This window comes from Eubalaena glacialis, chromosome 11 (genome assembly GCF_028564815.1).
Source record: "Eubalaena glacialis isolate mEubGla1 chromosome 11, mEubGla1.1.hap2.+ XY, whole genome shotgun sequence".
In the NCBI taxonomy this organism is placed as follows: domain Eukaryota; kingdom Metazoa; phylum Chordata; class Mammalia; order Artiodactyla; family Balaenidae; genus Eubalaena; species Eubalaena glacialis.
This window is the reverse complement of record NC_083726.1, coordinates 12,128,663-12,146,369: the sequence shown is the minus strand read 5'-3', so window position 1 is coordinate 12,146,369 and position 17,707 is coordinate 12,128,663. Positions and strand designations below refer to the sequence as shown.

The window sequence follows — 17,707 nt, the reverse complement described above, 5'->3', positions numbered from 1 at the left end:
TAGGCATTCTGGATATGTCTGGTATAGAAGATGTCATACGGAATAAAATCACACTGCAGTTAGATTCCATACGCAATGACTCAAGGCAGATCCGGAGTATCATTACTAACTCAATGACAAATGGAATATCTGACCCCAAATGGGCCCTACTACCACAAAAAGACAGGACCAGGAGCAGCTGACTGGAGCAGGTGGAGAGTTGAAGATGCCTACATTGTACTCAAGCATCTTTAAAAGGTATCATCAGTCAGGGATTTATGGGTATTCACCTGAGAGAAGAGAGATGCAGATTAGGTCTCTGACCCTGTGATTCCATGATTCCATAAAAATGTAGACTCTTACTTTATGAGATCCTGTACTAATCAGAGTCATCCTTACCAGAGACATTTAGATGTAGTTATCTCAGTAGAGCAGAACAGAATAATCCTAATTCCAGAAACCTAACAAATAGAGAAAAGAAGTTTACAAGCTGATATAAAATGATCTCCAAATACTATCGAGAAAAGAAAAGCATATGAATATTAATACTACCATTTGAGTTTTTAAAAGGGGGTGGAGAAAATATTACGTAGGTACTATCTCTGGACAGATACCCTGATAACTAACCATACTGGTTAGTTCCAAGGAGAGAAACTAGGTAGCTGGGAAAAGGCAGAGACTTTTTACTCTTCAATCTTTTGCATAGTTTGAGTCATTAACCACGTGAATATACATTACATGTTTAAAAAATAAATGTAAAAGGTGAAAAAAAAACCTCCATGTAAGAAACTCCCAGAGAAATCACACCCAAAAAGTAGAAAAGAATAAGAAATGAGGGGCTTCCCTGGTGGCACAGTGGTTAAGAATCCGCCCGCTAATGCAGGGGACACGGGTTCGAGCCCTGGTCCGGGAAGATCCCACATGCCGCGGAGCAACTAAGCCCGTGCACCACAACTACTGAGCCTGCGCTCTAGAGCCCGCATGCCACAACTACTGAAGCCCGTGCGCTTAGAGCCCGTGCTCCGCAACAAGAGAAGCCACTGCAATGAGAAGCCCGCACACCGCAACGAAGAGTAGCCCCCGCTCTCAGCAACTAGAGATACCCCGCGTGCAGCAGTGAAGACCCAATGCAGCCAAAAATTAAATAAATGAATAAATAAATAAATTTAAAAAAAAAAGAGTAAGAAATGAAAGATTCTATTTAGTCCTAAAGCTGAAAGTCTGAGCTTATTGCTTGCTCTCTCATACCCTCTCTGAGCCTGACATAACTTCTCCATAAAAATGGACACAGCATCTACTTCACCTGACTGAAACAGAGAGCTGGTCCAGGTAACTCTGAGATGCCCTCAGCTCTCATGATTTTATACTACCCACCATTATCAATCCACTGACTTAGCTATTGTTGACCCATTATTTGATTGATAATAAAATTAGAGACTGATAACTTTAAGGCAAAAAACAAACAACAATAACAAACTACCATACATACAGCAACCAACTATCCCATCTAACTCCTCCCAATATGAACTACAGGAAAGTGAGATAAACACATAAAGTCTCTACCACAATGCTTGGCACATACAAGTACATGATAAATTTTAGCAAAATCCCAATTCAAAACACTGACTAGATCCAAATTATTGAAGAAGAAAACTGGGGTTCAGTGTTGACTTCAAGTGCTACATGAATCCACTGTCGGGTAATGAGTAAAATGTTTTCAATATTAAACGTGGCATACAATGAAGCACATTTTCACTCCATTCCTTATCAATTATACCCTTTGGTCCAAGGGACATGAGGCTCAGAGAAAAAGTTACTGGATAAAAAGCCATAATATCTGGGTACAAGCATCAGTTTTGCCACTTCCTTGTCTTGAGGCTTAGAGATGTATATTTTCACCATCTGAAAAATGGGAAGAAGAATCACCTATCTTCTGGGCTTGTTACAGGGAATAAGTTAAGACTTGTGTCAAAGCACTTTATAACCTATAAAACATCATATAAATATAATTATAATTATTGAGGATTAGGTACATCCAGACATGTTGATTACACAAAAAGCAACAACAATTATTAAGGACATTTTAAAAAATAGATTGGGGACTTCCCTGGTGGTCCCGTAGTTAAGAATCCGCCTTCCAAAGCAGGGGACGCAGGTTCAATCCCTGGTCAGGGAACCAAGATCCCACATGCTGCGGGGCAACTAAGCCCACGCGCTGCAACTGCTGAGCCCGAGCACCTCAACTTGAGAGAAGCCCGCACACTGCAATGAAGAGCCCACGTGCCACGACTAAGACCCGACGCAGACAAAAATAAATAAAAAAAATAAAATTAAAAAAAAAGATTGTATAAAGGTTGATTTATTTTTTCAACAAACATTTACCGACTTATTATTATTATATATCCCTGGCACTGATGGAGGAACCAAGGATACAAAGATTAAGAGACTGTTCCTGCCTTTAAGGAAGTCAAAAAGCATTAGGATATAAGAAAACAGGCCTTGGTAATTATAATAAAAACAGCTATTGTATACTGAACACCTACTACGTGTCAGGCTCTGAACTAAGCACATTACATACATTATCTCTTTTAATTCTTACACCAATCCTATAACATATTTTATAAGGGAAGAAGCTGAGCCTTAGAAAAGTTACGTAACTTAACCAAGATCACACAGCTGTGATGTGGAAAAGCTAGGGCTCCAAGTCAGGTCTGTCTGTCTGAAAGCCCATTCTGTTTTTTATAATCTTAGAGTGGCAAAAACTTTTCTAAGCATCACACACACACACACACACACACACACACACAAAACAGAAATCATTAATGAAAATATTAACAGACCCTGTTACATTAAAAAAATTAACCTCTGATACAGTAAATGAAAAAAGCAAGGTGCAAAAACAATGTGTGCGGGCTTCCCTGGTAGCGCAGTGGTTGAGAATCTGCCTGCCAATGCAGGGGACACGGGTTCGAGCCCTGGTCTGGGAAGATACCGCATGCCGCGGAGCAGCTGGGCCCGTGAGCCACAATTACTGAGCCTGCGCGTCTGGAGCCTGTGCTCCGCAACAAGAGAGGCCGCGATAGTGAGAGGCCCGCACACCGCGATGAAGAGTGGCACCGCGATGAAGAGTGGCCCCCGCATGCCACAACTAGAGAAAGCCCTCGCACAGAAACAAAGACCCAACACGGCCATACATATATAAACAAATACTTTAAAAAAAAAACAATGTGTGGAGTATGCTAGTGTTTGTGTAAAAAAAAAGGGGGAGGAATAACAAGAAACTAACAGGGCAGGTGGAGAACAGGGAAGAGAGGAAGATGCTTCACTAAATATGTTTTTATAAATATAGAGTCACAACATCTGCTTATGAGAAGTAAAATGAGATAGTTTAAATTCTGTTTAACCCTATTGCAAAGTTATTTGACTCTGTGTGTGTGTGTGTGTCAGAATGACACCTATTATCATTTCACAAGGAGCAATCAACAAAAAACGGCTTGGGATAACATGAATTAGAGAATTTCCTTGCTTAAAACAAGATGCTGGACCAATCAATTTTTGTAGGTTTCTTCAAACTCTGGGATACTGTTAAACCAAAGAAGTATTTACTATTTGCCTAAAATTAACACTGCAGAAAACAATTCATAGTGAAGCTAAAATTCAGTAAGGGTAAATGATCCCTACACCAACCTCAAGAAAATCAAATATAAAGGTTTCTTAAAACAGGCTTCCCAGGATTAAAACACAAAGCCTACCAGGGAACACTTACTCTCAACTACTCCTAGAGAGAGAAGTGCCAAGTAAGCATAAAGGAAAACTGCTCATCTACATGGATACCTGGGTATCGGTTAAATCACAGCATTTTTATACAGCTGACAAAAATCACTAATGGTCCGTGACAAACACCTCTCTGAAAGGCTTCTGCTGTGTGGACGCCACATGCCAAAGTTAACCAACTGATCTCCAACACTGTAAAACACAGCCAGCTCAGAGCCAAAATGTTGCACCAAAAAGATCTATTTAGTATCACAACAGCAGCTAAAGACCTATAACACAAAGTACAGGACAAAAGATGTATATCTAATGCATAATGAGCGGCAGCTGGGGAGGGGAGGAGGCCATCAACAGAAATATCAACTTCTAAGCCCTGACACAGACCTTTTAAATATGACCAGCATCACTTCAAAGTCCAGGATGATACCAAGATTAGCCAAATCACCTTATTAAAAGTCACAAATCAGGCTATGGCTTCACGTGTGAACACAACATACAAAACACACCATAAAATTTGTATGTGAGGATAGCAAACACAGACAAGTAGGAAATGGGCCACCTAAGTGACAGCTGTAGAGCACTACTCTCCATTCTTCAAACAAGGCCGCCTCTGACCCCTCACAGAGATGTGCAGCCTAAGACCAGAGTCATACTTTCAAAACAAGTGCTACCGACTCCCCGTAAGCTTTGTCAGCGCTCCCACTGTGAGAGGCAGCCATTGTGGAGACTTCCTGAAGTGCCAACAAAATCCTCAAGGCCATCGTGCCAGCCACCGACAGTGACAGTGTTCCTGGAAGTCTGTATGAGGTGCAAGCCAATGAGCTCAGCTTTGTGGGTGCTGGGAGCCACCACAAGACATCTTCCAATTTTGCCAGTTCTTGCTTTGAAATCACACGATCCTACTATCCCCTCCCCTAGAAACCAAGAAATAGGTAAAAGCTGTCAAAGCCACATATTCAGACAGATCAGGGGACAAGCCAGTATGACTAGGGGATAAGCGACCTCATTTGCAGATTCTTTTGCAAAGGATGGGGGTGGGGGAAAGCTGGGCAAGAAATGGGGGTGGGGAGGGAACTAAACAATTCCTGTCTTCTACCCCAAATTATTACCCACCTTCCTCAGAATTTTTATGGAGCACTGAACTGCAGAAGGAAAAAGAGAGGGGAAAAAAAGGCAAAGAAAACTCAAGGCTGTAAATGTGACTGTACAAAAATCCCCGAGAGGATGACCTATGAAACTAAGCTCCCTGCAACAAGGGCTAACTATGCAGCTGCTTTTTTACTTGCCTAACAGTCCAAGATAAATAGAGCAGGCTCATAGAAGCCCACCAACTTCCAGGAAAATGGAACCAAAGTCCTCTTGACTCACAACAAGCCACATACCCCTGAAATAAATCCCTAAATGAAATCCATACAGGTCTGCTCTGGAAATCATCCTGGCTGACAGCAACGAATGCCCCCTCCTCCAAACAGCTGCCAATTTGCAGAGGAAAAAGCTGCTCAAAATAAAGCAATTGGAAGAACTTCCCATGAGCCTCAGTTCCAAAAGTGTTCCAACTCAAGCATTCGCTGGAGCCCACATGCAAACCCCACAGCGCCCCGAGACCACGTGTGCAGCTCCTCTCGTTCTACCAGCGTGGCTCCTGCTCCCCAACCCAAACCCCAAAGCTGAGAGACTCCCACAGCTTCCCCCGCCCATCCTTCACAAGAAATCATGCTTTGCTTGTGGTATTAACAATTTAGGATCCAACTAAATCGATGCAGCGCCAAAGAAAAATAAACAGTATGCCTCCTCAAAAACCATATGCCTGGAATAAAATATCCAATACTCAGTGCAAAACCTCTTTTCCTCGGCAAAGGAGAAACCAGGGAACCAGCCCCTATATGGGAAAAATCCCACATACCAGGGTATTATCTGGGGACTTAGGTCCCTAAAAAATCCGAGTATTATGGTTGAACACACCCATGTGGAAGTCTAAATTTCAAAGGCTCGGTTTCCACCCTTGGGAAAATAGGTTTTTAAGCAGTTACTCAACCATTATCATTTGGTTATTCAAAATTGTCATCTACTTCATAAGTGGTACTTATCATGTGTGCTGTGCCTTGAATCCTCAGCTGAAATTTCTAGATGCCACGTATGTGCAGAACACGTCAGAAGGAAGTGATATAACTGGTCTCTCTCATTCCCTTTTTAGAACCTGCTTTATTCACTCAGAATCCAAAAAGCCAGAGGCACTATAAAGTATGCCCATTTGCCTTTAAAGAGGCCCCAACTAAACTAGCAAGGGAAGTCTCAAGGCTGGAAAACAGGCGAGGATTACACAGGAGCGCAAATCAAAAACTGAAAGGGAAGGAGGTGGGGATAACAAGGGCCAGGGAGAGAAGATTCCTGTAAAATACTTCTATGAATCTGTCTCCAAAGCTGAGATTTAAAAGATCTACATCAGGGACTTCCCTGGTGGCACAGTGGTTAAGAATCTGCCTGCCAATGCAGGGGACGCGGGTTCGAGCCCTGGTCTGGGAAGATCCTACATGCTGCGGAGCAACTAAGCCTGTGCGCCACAACTACTGAGCCTGCACTCTAGAGCCCGCAAGCCACAACTACTGAGCCCACGTGCTGCAACTACAGAAGCCCACATGCCTAGAGCCCATACATCGCAACAAGAGAAGCCACCCCAATGAGAAGCCTGTGCACTGCAACGAAGAGTAGCCCTGGCTCGCCACAACTAGAGAAAGCCTGCGCACAGCAACTAAGACCTTACGCAGCCCAAAAATAAATAAATAAAAGAACTGTATCAGTTTTCCTCATTTTCAAACATAGCCAAAGAATGATCTGAAAAATAGCATATATTCTGTGAGGTGTCTCAGTTGGGTATTTTTCCTGCATCCGTAAAAACAAGCTATAATAGCTTATGAAATTCACTGGTTGAGAAGGGAAAGGCTAAGGTCCACAGTCGATCAAATGGGTTTAGTCCCAAATGGTGGTAATACATCTGAACTGCAACACTCCAGAATCTCTCAGCAGCACTGTAAAAGGTAGGTCAACAGACTGCTCCAATGAACTGGAACAGGTTAGCTCTAATTGCCCCTTAATCGTGTGGTTCCTCTAGTTTCCTCAGCCACCCCATCACAAAGGCACTTTTTATACATATGCACGTGCTCTCAATTAATATCTGAGCACAGGAAACGAAACATCAGGTTGCCATGCCCACCTGACACATTCGGCAGTTAAGTTCCACCCCAGCTTCGATTTTCAAAGACCCCTCTCTCACCTTTAACCCTGATATCAATGGAAAAATCAGGTACCATTCACAAATCCCACAACACCTAGTCTTCAGAGGAGCTGGAAAGCAGACCAAGGGCCTAGACCCCCCAGGGAAAATCTGGAAAAACAATTAAAGCCATCTGCTGGCCCCAACTGAGGAGCAGGAAGACAAAGTTCAACAAGAATGACAGTTTCTTACTCCGGCCCAGGCACAGTGCGAGATCCTATGGATCCCAAAGGCTCCCCTGATCTCACAGTCTAGGTGGGGGTAGAGGGGCAGACAGTTGAACAAATGTTGATCTAAAAAGTCCTAAAACAGAGGTCTGGACATGATGTTCTGGAAAGCAGCAAGAGCGTGGGAGGGATGGGAGCAGAGACAAAAGGCATCCAGGAGGAATCAGTATCCCAACTTATTCTTGAAGATTGAGCCTTACAAATGAGAGAGAGATGTGAGGCGGGAATTTCGGGTGGAACAGAAACAAAAGCACAGAGGTATGAATGAGCCTGGGCAGCACAGCATGCTCAGGAAGCTACAAGTTCCTTGCCGTGGACTTGGAGGTGGAGTGTAGAAAGAAGCTAGAAAGGCAGGCACAAGTCAGGCCAGAAGGACCTGGGAGGCCAAACGAGAGAATGGACTTCATCCACAAGTCAAAGATAAGCTATCAAATCATTTTAAGCTCTTTTAGATGGATGACTCTGTTAGTAGTCAGGAAGGTGGGTGTGAAGAGTCCAGAAAGAGACCACAAGAGACAAATGCATCCCAGCTCAATTTCCACAAACAAAAATGAGAACAAAACGTTTGACACATCCATTTGACGCAATACATTTAACCAACAAACCTTATAAAATTTGCAACAAAATGACATTTTCACCACTCCTGCATCCCAAGTACTACCAAAACAGCCAGTGCCTCTGTCACCCACACTCCCAGGAGAGATCCCACAGGTTCCTGAAATGTCCACATGCCCGATGCAGGGACTGTGACACTTCAGGAGTCCTTTTAGTCCTTAGCAAAGAAGTGAACGTCTCCTCTTCCTCTCATTGGAGAGACCACCACGACCAGGTCCATTCGCCTCCTTCACACGGATGTCAAACCAATTAGATTTCCCGGTTTCACACAATGCTCATCTCAGGTAACTCCCAACCCTGGCACTTAATCAATCAGAAGCACATTAACCACTCCACGCTGACTGAGCAGTGTAGCAGGTTATAAGGGAGGCAAGAAATAAACATTTACTGCCGGGCTCCATGAGGGGAACTTTAAATAATCTCAGTTTCTCATTATAGCAGCTCATCAGCATATGTAGTAATTCCCCCAGTTCAGAGATGTGTAAACAGGAGCTCAGATGTTAAATATCTTACCAAAGGTCATTCAGTTGGTTGGTAGGTGGAGGAACCAGGATTCAAACCCCAATATGAGAAATTCTAAATAGTGTTTCTTTCACTACACCATACTTCAAGTATGTATGGATAACAAACATAATGACATATTAAGGTTGGTAATAATAATAACAACAATATCTCCCCTTTAAAAATTGAGAGGGGACGCACATTATACAGTCTTGGATGAAGGGATCACTCAGAGAAGACACAATTGAGTAGTCACAACTGGAATCTTCAAATGCTCCAAAAAGGTCACTCCTGAGCATTAGTGACCAAAAACTGTTCAGACTCAAATAATCAAAGCAACCTGACTATACTCCAGAGAAATATATCAAATCCTCCATACACTTCCCCTCAGGGTCTCTAAGACAACATCTGAAAACACTCATGGCTGATTGCTTGCTCTCGCGCGCTCTCTCTTAAATGATTTCTCAAACTACTTTACCACCCAAATTACAGAAATATGTCCAGGATTCACATGGCAGTTCTGATCCGATTTGCCCCAATCCTGGCTCAAGCAGCTTTGCACTACCCTCCTAACTAGATCAGCGCCAGCCAATGGGTTTATTCAGGCTGATCTGTGATGGATTAGATAATGAAACCTTAGCCATGTAAGCTGCCTGCTTGTACGGGGGCTGTGGGGGAGAAGAATAGGAAACTCAATATTCCTAGGGGCCACCTAAACACCACATGCACTCGCCATCCCTCCTCCATCTGTTTGCTCACGCTCCAATTACTGCCATTTCCTTTCCACCGTCTCGCATGCTCTTCCCTTCTGTCTCTGAAGGAAGTGCACATTTGCCCCAGAAAAAGACGTTTACTATGCTTTACAAATGCATATCAAAAAACAATTCAAACAAGTTCATTCACTAAAATGACCATCTTTATTTTTTCCACAAATTATTAAAGCCTGATATCAAACCGATGGCCTGAGAGATGTCAAACCAGAGATTCACTAGCAACATTCTTGTTTACACCAACTAGTGCATTGAATTTCTTTCCCAGCCCTGTAATCTTGAGGCCTGTCTGCATCAGTCTGCTTTATATCAAAATGAAAGTTAAATCTCTAGTTAGCTTTTGTTGTGTTCACATGTCAGTATGATAGAGAAAAAAAAATGACAACGTGGCTAGAAAAATGGGAGAGGAAGTTAGGAGACAAATTCAACTCAGGCTAATCCCTTGAGTTGCCATGAAGAATAATTCTACTTTGAATTCAGATCTTTCTCCTTCTCAAAGACATTCCCAGTTTCACAATCACAAGCTTCCTTGTGAGGTTTGAAAAAAATTAGTAATTTTTACATGACTGTGCCTCAATTTCTCCAACTACAATATTTACCACTCTGGTAGTATTATGGGCTGAATGTCTGTGTCCCCTCCCAAACTAATATCTTGAAGCCCTAGCCCACAACATGATGGCATTTGGAGGTGGGGCCATTGGGAGGTGATTAGGTCATGAGGGTAGGACCCCCATGTTGGGATTAGGACCCTTATAAGAAGAGGAAGAGATCTCTCTCTGTGTGTGTCCACTAGCATACATGGGGAAAAGGCCATGTGAGCACAGAGCAAGAAGGCAGCTGGCTGCAAGCCAGGAAGAGAGCCCTCACCAGACACCAAATCTGCCAGCACCTTGATCTTGGACTTCCAGCCTCCGGAACTGTGAGAAACAAATTTCTGTTGTTTAAGCCACCCAGTCTACGGTATTTTGTTAGGGTGCCTAAGCAGATTAAAACATGTAGAAATGAAAAATTGAATAATTTTAGTGAGATATAGTTCACAAAATCACTTGGAAGGAAAGCACATCATTTTTATAACTCTACTCAAATGGTAGCACCACGTTCAGTTTCAGCACCAAACACTCAAAGTCCAAAGAGACATCCATCTAGGAGGAAAGAAACCCAGAACCAAGCAAATGGGAAAATAAAGTACTTCAAGAAAAACAGTATCTACAGAGCAATTACAGGCTACCTGGAAGCCCTTCCCTGAGACCAGAAAGTCTTCCTGCTACTATTGGTTGATTCACCACTAACATGAACAACTTCTGAACTCACTTAGCTACAATGGATTTATGACTCTATGGTCAGAAGCAGTTAGTTAGCCATGTAATAATCACATTCCAACATTTCACTACCATAAAGAATTTTGCTGAAAGCTATAAATAATAATTAAGGTGCATCTTGCCTTATGAAGCAGCTAAGTTCCTAGAAAGTTGCACAAAAACTGAATTTTTGCTCATCAAATTGTTTATATTCACTAGAAGAGCTGAACAAAAGAATTTATTCCCCAGTATGTTTAATAAAGCCCAAATTTTTCACAAATATCAGACTTGCCTAAAGTGAAACAAACCTCTAGTATCTATATATATAACTCACTTAACTTTCTACCAGGTTAGAGTACAATATTTCCAACTACCTTCTTTAACAACTAACTACATCTCTCAAGCTGTGTTTCAGTTTTCAGGTTGAATTTGTCTCTTCCCTCCTACTCCACAGTTCAGGGTTCTCTAATGCTAAACTGTTTCTAGGGCTGTGTGAACTCCTCTGCCATCCACATAAAGCTTCTGGATACTGGCCTTGAAAAGGAGTGCCCCTTCCTGTCCTCTCTAGGGTTCCTTCTTAGCATAAGGATTATAACAGAAGCACCACAGACTCTCTCGTGTCCCTGGTGCTCCACTTTGGGAAGTAATGATTTATCCCAAAAGTTTAGTGGCTGTAACTCAACAGGGTTGGAATCTGCAGCTTAGAGCCGTAGCTCCATTTAGTCTGTAGTCTTGGGAAATTAACTTCTGTAAAAAAAAAAAAAGGGTTAATCCTTTGACACTCAAAAGATTGGGGAATTTCCTGAAAGTACTCTCACCCTTAAATTTCATGATTTTTTTCTATCCCTTAATTATTTAAAAAAGGTAAAATTTCAACTTCAACCTAACAGGCACTGAGCACTTACTATGGACCCAAAACTGTGAAGTATTACAAAGGATAAATACGAAGAAAATATAGTTCCTGTCTTCTAGAAGCTTACAGCATTACTAGGGAAACAAGAATAAAACAATGAAGGGACAACACAAGATGGTGCATAATTAAGCATCAACACAACAGGAGGCAAGAGGAGGGTCTGACTGGTGTGAACTAAGCTGTCAGGGAAGGCTTCCCAGAAGAGCTATGACCTCCGAGAAACTCCATTTGTGTTAAGATATAAGAAAAAAACATGTGCTTTAAGACAAACCCGTATACCAAAAAGCAAGTTACTCTAGATTTTTTACATGTATGTTTACATGGGCCTATAGGCATGTCTACACCGCTGATATCATTTCCTAAAACTGCCTCGCCCCTGCTCGTTCTCCTCCAGCTACACTGGTTTCTTGTTCTCAAACATATCAAGCGCACTTCTCCGTCAATGCCTCTGTACCCACAGTTCCTCTGCCTGAACCCTCTTCCCTCAAATATCTGAACGGCCCATTCCCTCAGGTCATCCAAAGGTCACCTATCAGAGCGGCCTTCCCTAACCATCCTCCTCACCACTCTCTACCCCTTCCCCTGTTTTATTTTTCTTCTTAGCACTTAGGACCACCAAATAATAGTTGATTTCTTTACTGTCTGTCTCTTTCAATTAGAATATTAGTTCCATGAGAGCGGAGTCTTTGTTTTGTTTACTACCATATTTCCTAGGCTCTGAAACAGGGCCTGGCACTTAGCAGCTGTTCAATAAACATCAGTTAAATGAATATTAAATATCCTATCATTCTGATAAGAATGATAGGAAGGTCCCAGAGATGTAGGTGACCTAGGCTTAAATTTTATCTTTTCATGAACATTATTTTTCCTTTACTCCCAATTATACCTCAAATTTCAACCTCCCCATAAAACCTTCCTTGACCATTTTGGCAAGAATGACCGTCTCTTTCTTCTGGCCCCAGTGGCACAAATCCTCTGCATACTTTGGCTCTAAATTTTGCAGTGCCTTGCGACACACATCTATCCTGCGGTATCTCTACTCCAGTTCCTCTGGAACTTACCAAAAAAATTCATATATATATATATATATATATATATATATATATATATATATATATGATATGCATACATACCTATGTATGATACACATACATATACGTACCCACACACGTGCACTTTTTTCTTTTTTTTTTAACTTTTCACCCATTTTGGCTCCCCACCTAGATTGCAGACACCAAGTACCTTAAGGTCAGGGAACTTGACATAATTTTTAGAGATCCTGTACCAACACTGTATTTTACAACTTAAGGAAACAGAGGCCCCCAAAGAAGGGATTTTCCCAGAACCATACAGGTAGTTGAAGGTAGGGGGCTAAATCAATGATGATTTGAATACCTGTGTCACATGGTGTATTGGAACTACAACAATGAGAATGCATAAAGTGAAAAATAAATGAAGATCCACAAGTACACAGAGTGAAAAAAGGATTCTCCGTGGGATAGTTCTAAGTGGCCCATCTGTACCCAAAGGACCTAATCCACTGCTTCCTCTGCATACTCCAAAGTCCCTATACACTGCTCCATTTCCAAAAACTACTCTCCTTGGCCAATTTGAAGGCAACCAGCAAATAATGGGCCCCAGGAGGAAAGGTGGGGAAGGCAGTGGGAGTCTCACTATTAACCATGATTGACAGAAACGATAAATGAATACAGACAGACACAGATACATGCACACACCAAGCAGAAGATGCTCACCAGCACCCACATCCAATCTTCTCTCCTCATCATCCAGCGTTAACCCACCTCACCTGAAGTCTCCCCATACTCCTCTATATTTTCTCCACGGCCCGAGCTTTTACTTCTCACAAGCCCTCTGCCTGAGGGAGTTCAAATGGAGAACAAAAGGAGGCAAATGAAACAAAAGAATTCAAAAATAAACACCAAGAGGGTCACTTTACCCAAGTCAACACAAGTAATAGAGTGGCCTCTGCAAGGGAGACCAAGAAGCACACAGCAAACACGCCAGGCTTAAATACAGCTCCGTCTCTAACACAGGAAGTCAGACAGAGCCTCGAAAAGCAGAGAGAGAAGAGCACAGGAAGTCTTTTAGCACTGCAGAGATTTCCAAGAGTGCTGTAATGGAGAGAGCACAGGAATAGGAATTAGAAGACTAGGCTTCTAGCTCTAGTTTTACTACCAGCTAAGTGAGTGGCCCTAGGCAAGTCACTAGTGTGCTCTGGATTTTTTTTTTTTTTTTTTTTGCTCTGGATTTTTGATTCCCCATCTGTACAATGAGGTAGTTAAAACATTTTGGGACTTGAATAAAAAAAGATGAAAACTGTTGACTTTCTCCCACCAAAGAGTACTATTTTGCATAAGAATCTTCCAAGTCTATCCAGGTTAAGAACTCCAGTCAAAGACGATGTCTCTGGTCCCTTCTCTCTCTAACATTCTATGATTCTAAGAGAATTGGGCATAAGTCTAAACGATTGCTGGTAGGTAAGCCTCACCGTTTCATAGTAAGTATGTTCTGAACAGAGACCAAATCCTAAAACCTGGGAAGGTTTCACGATCTTCCTCCAATTACGAAGTCAACTGACATCGTCACTACATTTGCCAGTCCCTATCCAAATCAACCGGCTTCTCCTTGAGTCCACAACTCAGAATCCAGTCTTCTAACAGCCCTATAAATTTTCTTTTATACCCCAGGACATTAAAGAACTAGTCGGTGCCCCAGCTATATAAGATGCAACTGGCAAAGTACAGGAGGGGCAGGTCCTGTGCCGCCAGACTCACTAGCTCCACAAAGTTAATGAGCTCGAGCACCACGGCGTTCCCTAACACTACCCAACTCCTCGTACTTCTCACACTCCTTGTGCAACTGATTTAACCCACAATCTAAGCCACATCCCCTTTGGGCTCTCGAGGAGGTTTCTCGCTTTTCACTCCTCTCCTTTCCATGTCGCTCCCCTTCTCCATCCCAGTTGTGTGTCGAGGGCTGACAAAAAGGTACTCCCTCTTTTGGGAAGGTTTCCCACCACTCTCTCCCCGTCCTCGACTGGGTCCCCGGCTCTCTGGACAACAGACCCAGGATCTCTCGGCTTCCACCCCACCCCAAGGAACTAAGGAAGGGTTTGAAGAAATGGAATCCATCTCAAGCACGTTCAGTTTCCTCCCAACACCTATTCATGCGACGTGGCCCCTCGTCCCCTCAGAGATCAGGACCCTCCAGGGCACACCAGGCTCCACCTGCACCCTTCGCCTCCAAGCCGGGGCTCGCCCCACCTTCCAAGCAGGCCCCGACCGGCCCCCTCCCACCTCCAAGCCGGGACCCCGGGCAGCCCTCCCTGCTCCAAGCCCAGGAGCCCCGAGCCGCCCCGCGGCCCCCGCGCCGCACCCCCGCGGTAACGGGGCACCCGCCCCGCACGGTCACCTGCATCCCGCCGCCGTCGGCCGCCGCCTCCTCGGTGCGCGGCCGCTTGCTCAGGCCGGGTTCGGCTCCGTCTCCTCCCCCTCCGGGCACCGGCAGCTCCAGCTCCGACTCCCGCTTCATCCCCCGAGCAGCGGCGCCGGGCCCGAGCTGAGGCGGCTGCTGCGGCTGGGCGCCTTCCGCCATCCGCCCGCGCCCCCCTCACCTCCGGGAGCCCGGCGACCCGCCACAGGCCACCTCCCCCTGGGCCTCGGCCCCGACTGTCGCGACAGGCGGGCGCGCGCCTGCCCCCGCCCACGCGTGCGTGCGTGCGTGCGCGCGCGGGCCCGGCGCCCCCTCGCCGGTGGCGGGCGGTCGCCGCTGGTCGGTGGCAGGCCGGCTTCCCGGCTCGCGGCAGCCGGCGGGTCGCGACGGGCACTCGTTCGCGCCCCTACGCGCACACACGACCTCCGGCCCGGCCCGCCGCGCGCCCCGCCTCGCGGACTCACGGAGCTAGCCCGCCGGCCCGCGCTCGTTACCTCACACTGGCCCTTGCCACACGCCGGGCCGAGGGAGGAAGGGGGCGGTCCGGGCTCCCTAGGCGTGGGGAGGGGTGTTTATTTGGCGTGAGGTGGGGCTCGAGGCCGGAACGAGCTGACTGGCTGGGATCCTCCGACCCGCCACTGTGGCAGCCCCGGGAAGGCGGGGAGAGAGAAAGAAGGAGGGAGGGCCCGGGATCTGGGACTCCAGCCCGCGCGGGAGGCCGGGGCGGCGGGGGAGGGGGGAGGCGCGGGAGGGGGGCGGTGGCCGAGCCCGCGGAGGGGGCGGGGCCAGCGCCCCTCGGCAATCTCCGCCGCCTCCGCTCCGGGCGCCCGAGGGAGGCCAGGAAGAGATCGGGGGAGCTCGGGAATTTCCGGCGCGGTCGAGGGATTGTCCTGGAGGTACCGCGCGGCTGGAGTTACAGGGCGGAGGGGGCGGAGTCTGTTTCCCTAAGGGCGGGGCCACAGCCTAGAACGGGAGGAGCTTGAGAGGCCCGAGGCCGCGTAGCAACTCCCTCTGGCGGGACTCGCTGTGCAGCGTTGGGCAGCGAATTCGCCCATCTGGCCGCGTCGGTTCCAAGCGAGGGAAGAGGCGCTCTGGGGGAGAGAGGTCTTTGCTTGCTCCCTCTCCCGCAGGAGAATGGGGATCTCGAGTTGGAAGGTCCAGGAATGAAGCCACCACTACAGGCCTCTCTCCCCAGTCCTGAAAGCCTTTAATCATAATTATTATCACATTTGTGGTCATCTTAATAATACCTGATGTCTGTAAGAGCTTCACAGTTTGCACAATGGATTCGCAGACCCGTTCTGGAGACGATGGTATAAGCAGAGTAGATACCATGATCTCTGTTTCACTGATGGTGAACCTGAACCTTGGTTAAGTCCTGCAGATAAAAACTGGCAGATCCAGATCTCAGGAAACCAGATCATATTCTCTTTCTTTGCACCTTGCTGCCTAACACTTTATTGCTTATCAACTTTGTGCAATTAGAGATATTTGTGCAATAGCTTCTCTCTCTTACCGGACTGTAAGGACTAAGACGGCATCTACTTTCTCTGGGTTCCATGTTGTGCCCACCCCTGTTCCATCATTTGCAAAATGAGGAGATGATTTAGATCAGTGGTTTGAAAGCAGGGACGATTTTGCACCTACCCCTCTCCCCCAGGATGTCTGTCAACATCTGGAGATATTTTTGGTTGTTACAACTGGGGTGGGTTGGGGAAGGGGGTGCTGCTGGTGGATAGAGACAAAGAACGACTGGGAAAGTTGTTCAACATCCTACAGTGAACAGGACAGTTCCCACAACAGTTATCCAGCCCAAAATGTCAATACTGCTGAGGTTGAGAAACCCCGGGTTAGATGATTTCTCAGGTCATTTCCAGATAGGCCTATGATTTATCCTTTGAACTTGGGTTTAACCTGACTAGTGCTGGAACAGTCCAGTGATAAAGATTCTTGCTTGGAGTCAGACCAACCCAGGTTTGAATCCAGGCTTTACCACCTACTGCCCATGTGATGTTGAACCACTGATGACTTAAGAATTTCTATGTTGAAGGGGATTAGGGCCTGCAGACTGGTTGCAAGGGAAGACTGGGGGACTTGTCTTAAAGCTGAGTTTTCATAGCAGGCACATTGTTTTAACTAGGCTATGTTATAGACCAATAAAAATAGTCAAGTTTTAGCTCTGTCACTTACAAGTCACGGTGCCCTGTGAAAGCTACTTAGCCTTTCTATGCCTCAGTTTCTTCATCTGAAAACTAGGATAATAATAGTACCTTCCTGGGCTTCCTCGGTGGCGCAGTGGTTGAGAATCCGCCTGCCAATGCAGGGGACACGGGTTCAATCCCTGGTCCGGGAAGATCCCACATGCCGCAGAGCAACTAAGCTCATGTGCCACAACTACTGAGCCTGTGCTCTAGAGCCCATGAGCCACAACTACTGAGCCCTCGTGCCGCAACTACTGAAGCCCCCGGGCCTAGAGCCCGTGCTCCACAATGAGAGAAGCCACTGCAATGAGAAGCCCGCGCACCGCAACGAAGAGTAGCCCCCGCTCGCCTCAACTAGAGAAAGTCCGCGCGCAGCAACGAAGACCCAACACAGCCAAAAATAAATAAATAAATAAAATAAATTTTAAAAAATAATAATAATAATAATCGTACCTTCCTGAAAGGATTATTGTGAGGGTTTAAATGACTTACTACACATTAAGAACTTTGAACAGATTGGCCTATGGGAAGCACTCAATAAATGATAAGAATGTTTCATTATCACTACCACTGTGTTTTTTTAATTACATAAGGTGGCTTTGTGAGGCTGCTAGAGATTAAGCTGGGCAGACAAAGCTCCCCAAGTCAACCTTTAGTACAACCACTGTTGGGCAAATCAAGTATTTTCACCAAGCCTTCAATTCCTTG

General features: G+C 45.4%; 1 protein-coding gene across 11 annotated transcripts in view; it reads right to left on the bottom strand.

The window, feature by feature from the left end:
- The window catches only part of RBFOX2 (RNA binding fox-1 homolog 2), a 263,107-nt gene extending 248,042 nt beyond the window's left edge, over positions 1-15,065 (bottom strand). For 4 of the 11 annotated variants that reach the window (XM_061205627.1, XM_061205630.1, XM_061205633.1 and 1 more), the window contains exon 1: positions 14,778-15,065. In XM_061205627.1, the coding sequence (XP_061061610.1) occupies positions 14,778-14,960 (183 nt within the window). In that variant the 5' untranslated portion in view covers positions 14,961-15,065. The remainder of the gene's footprint in view (positions 1-14,777) is intronic. The other 7 variants (XM_061205623.1, XM_061205624.1, XM_061205632.1 and 4 more) reach the window with 3 other exon arrangements.
- Between the last annotated feature and the right edge of the window lie 2,642 nt (positions 15,066-17,707).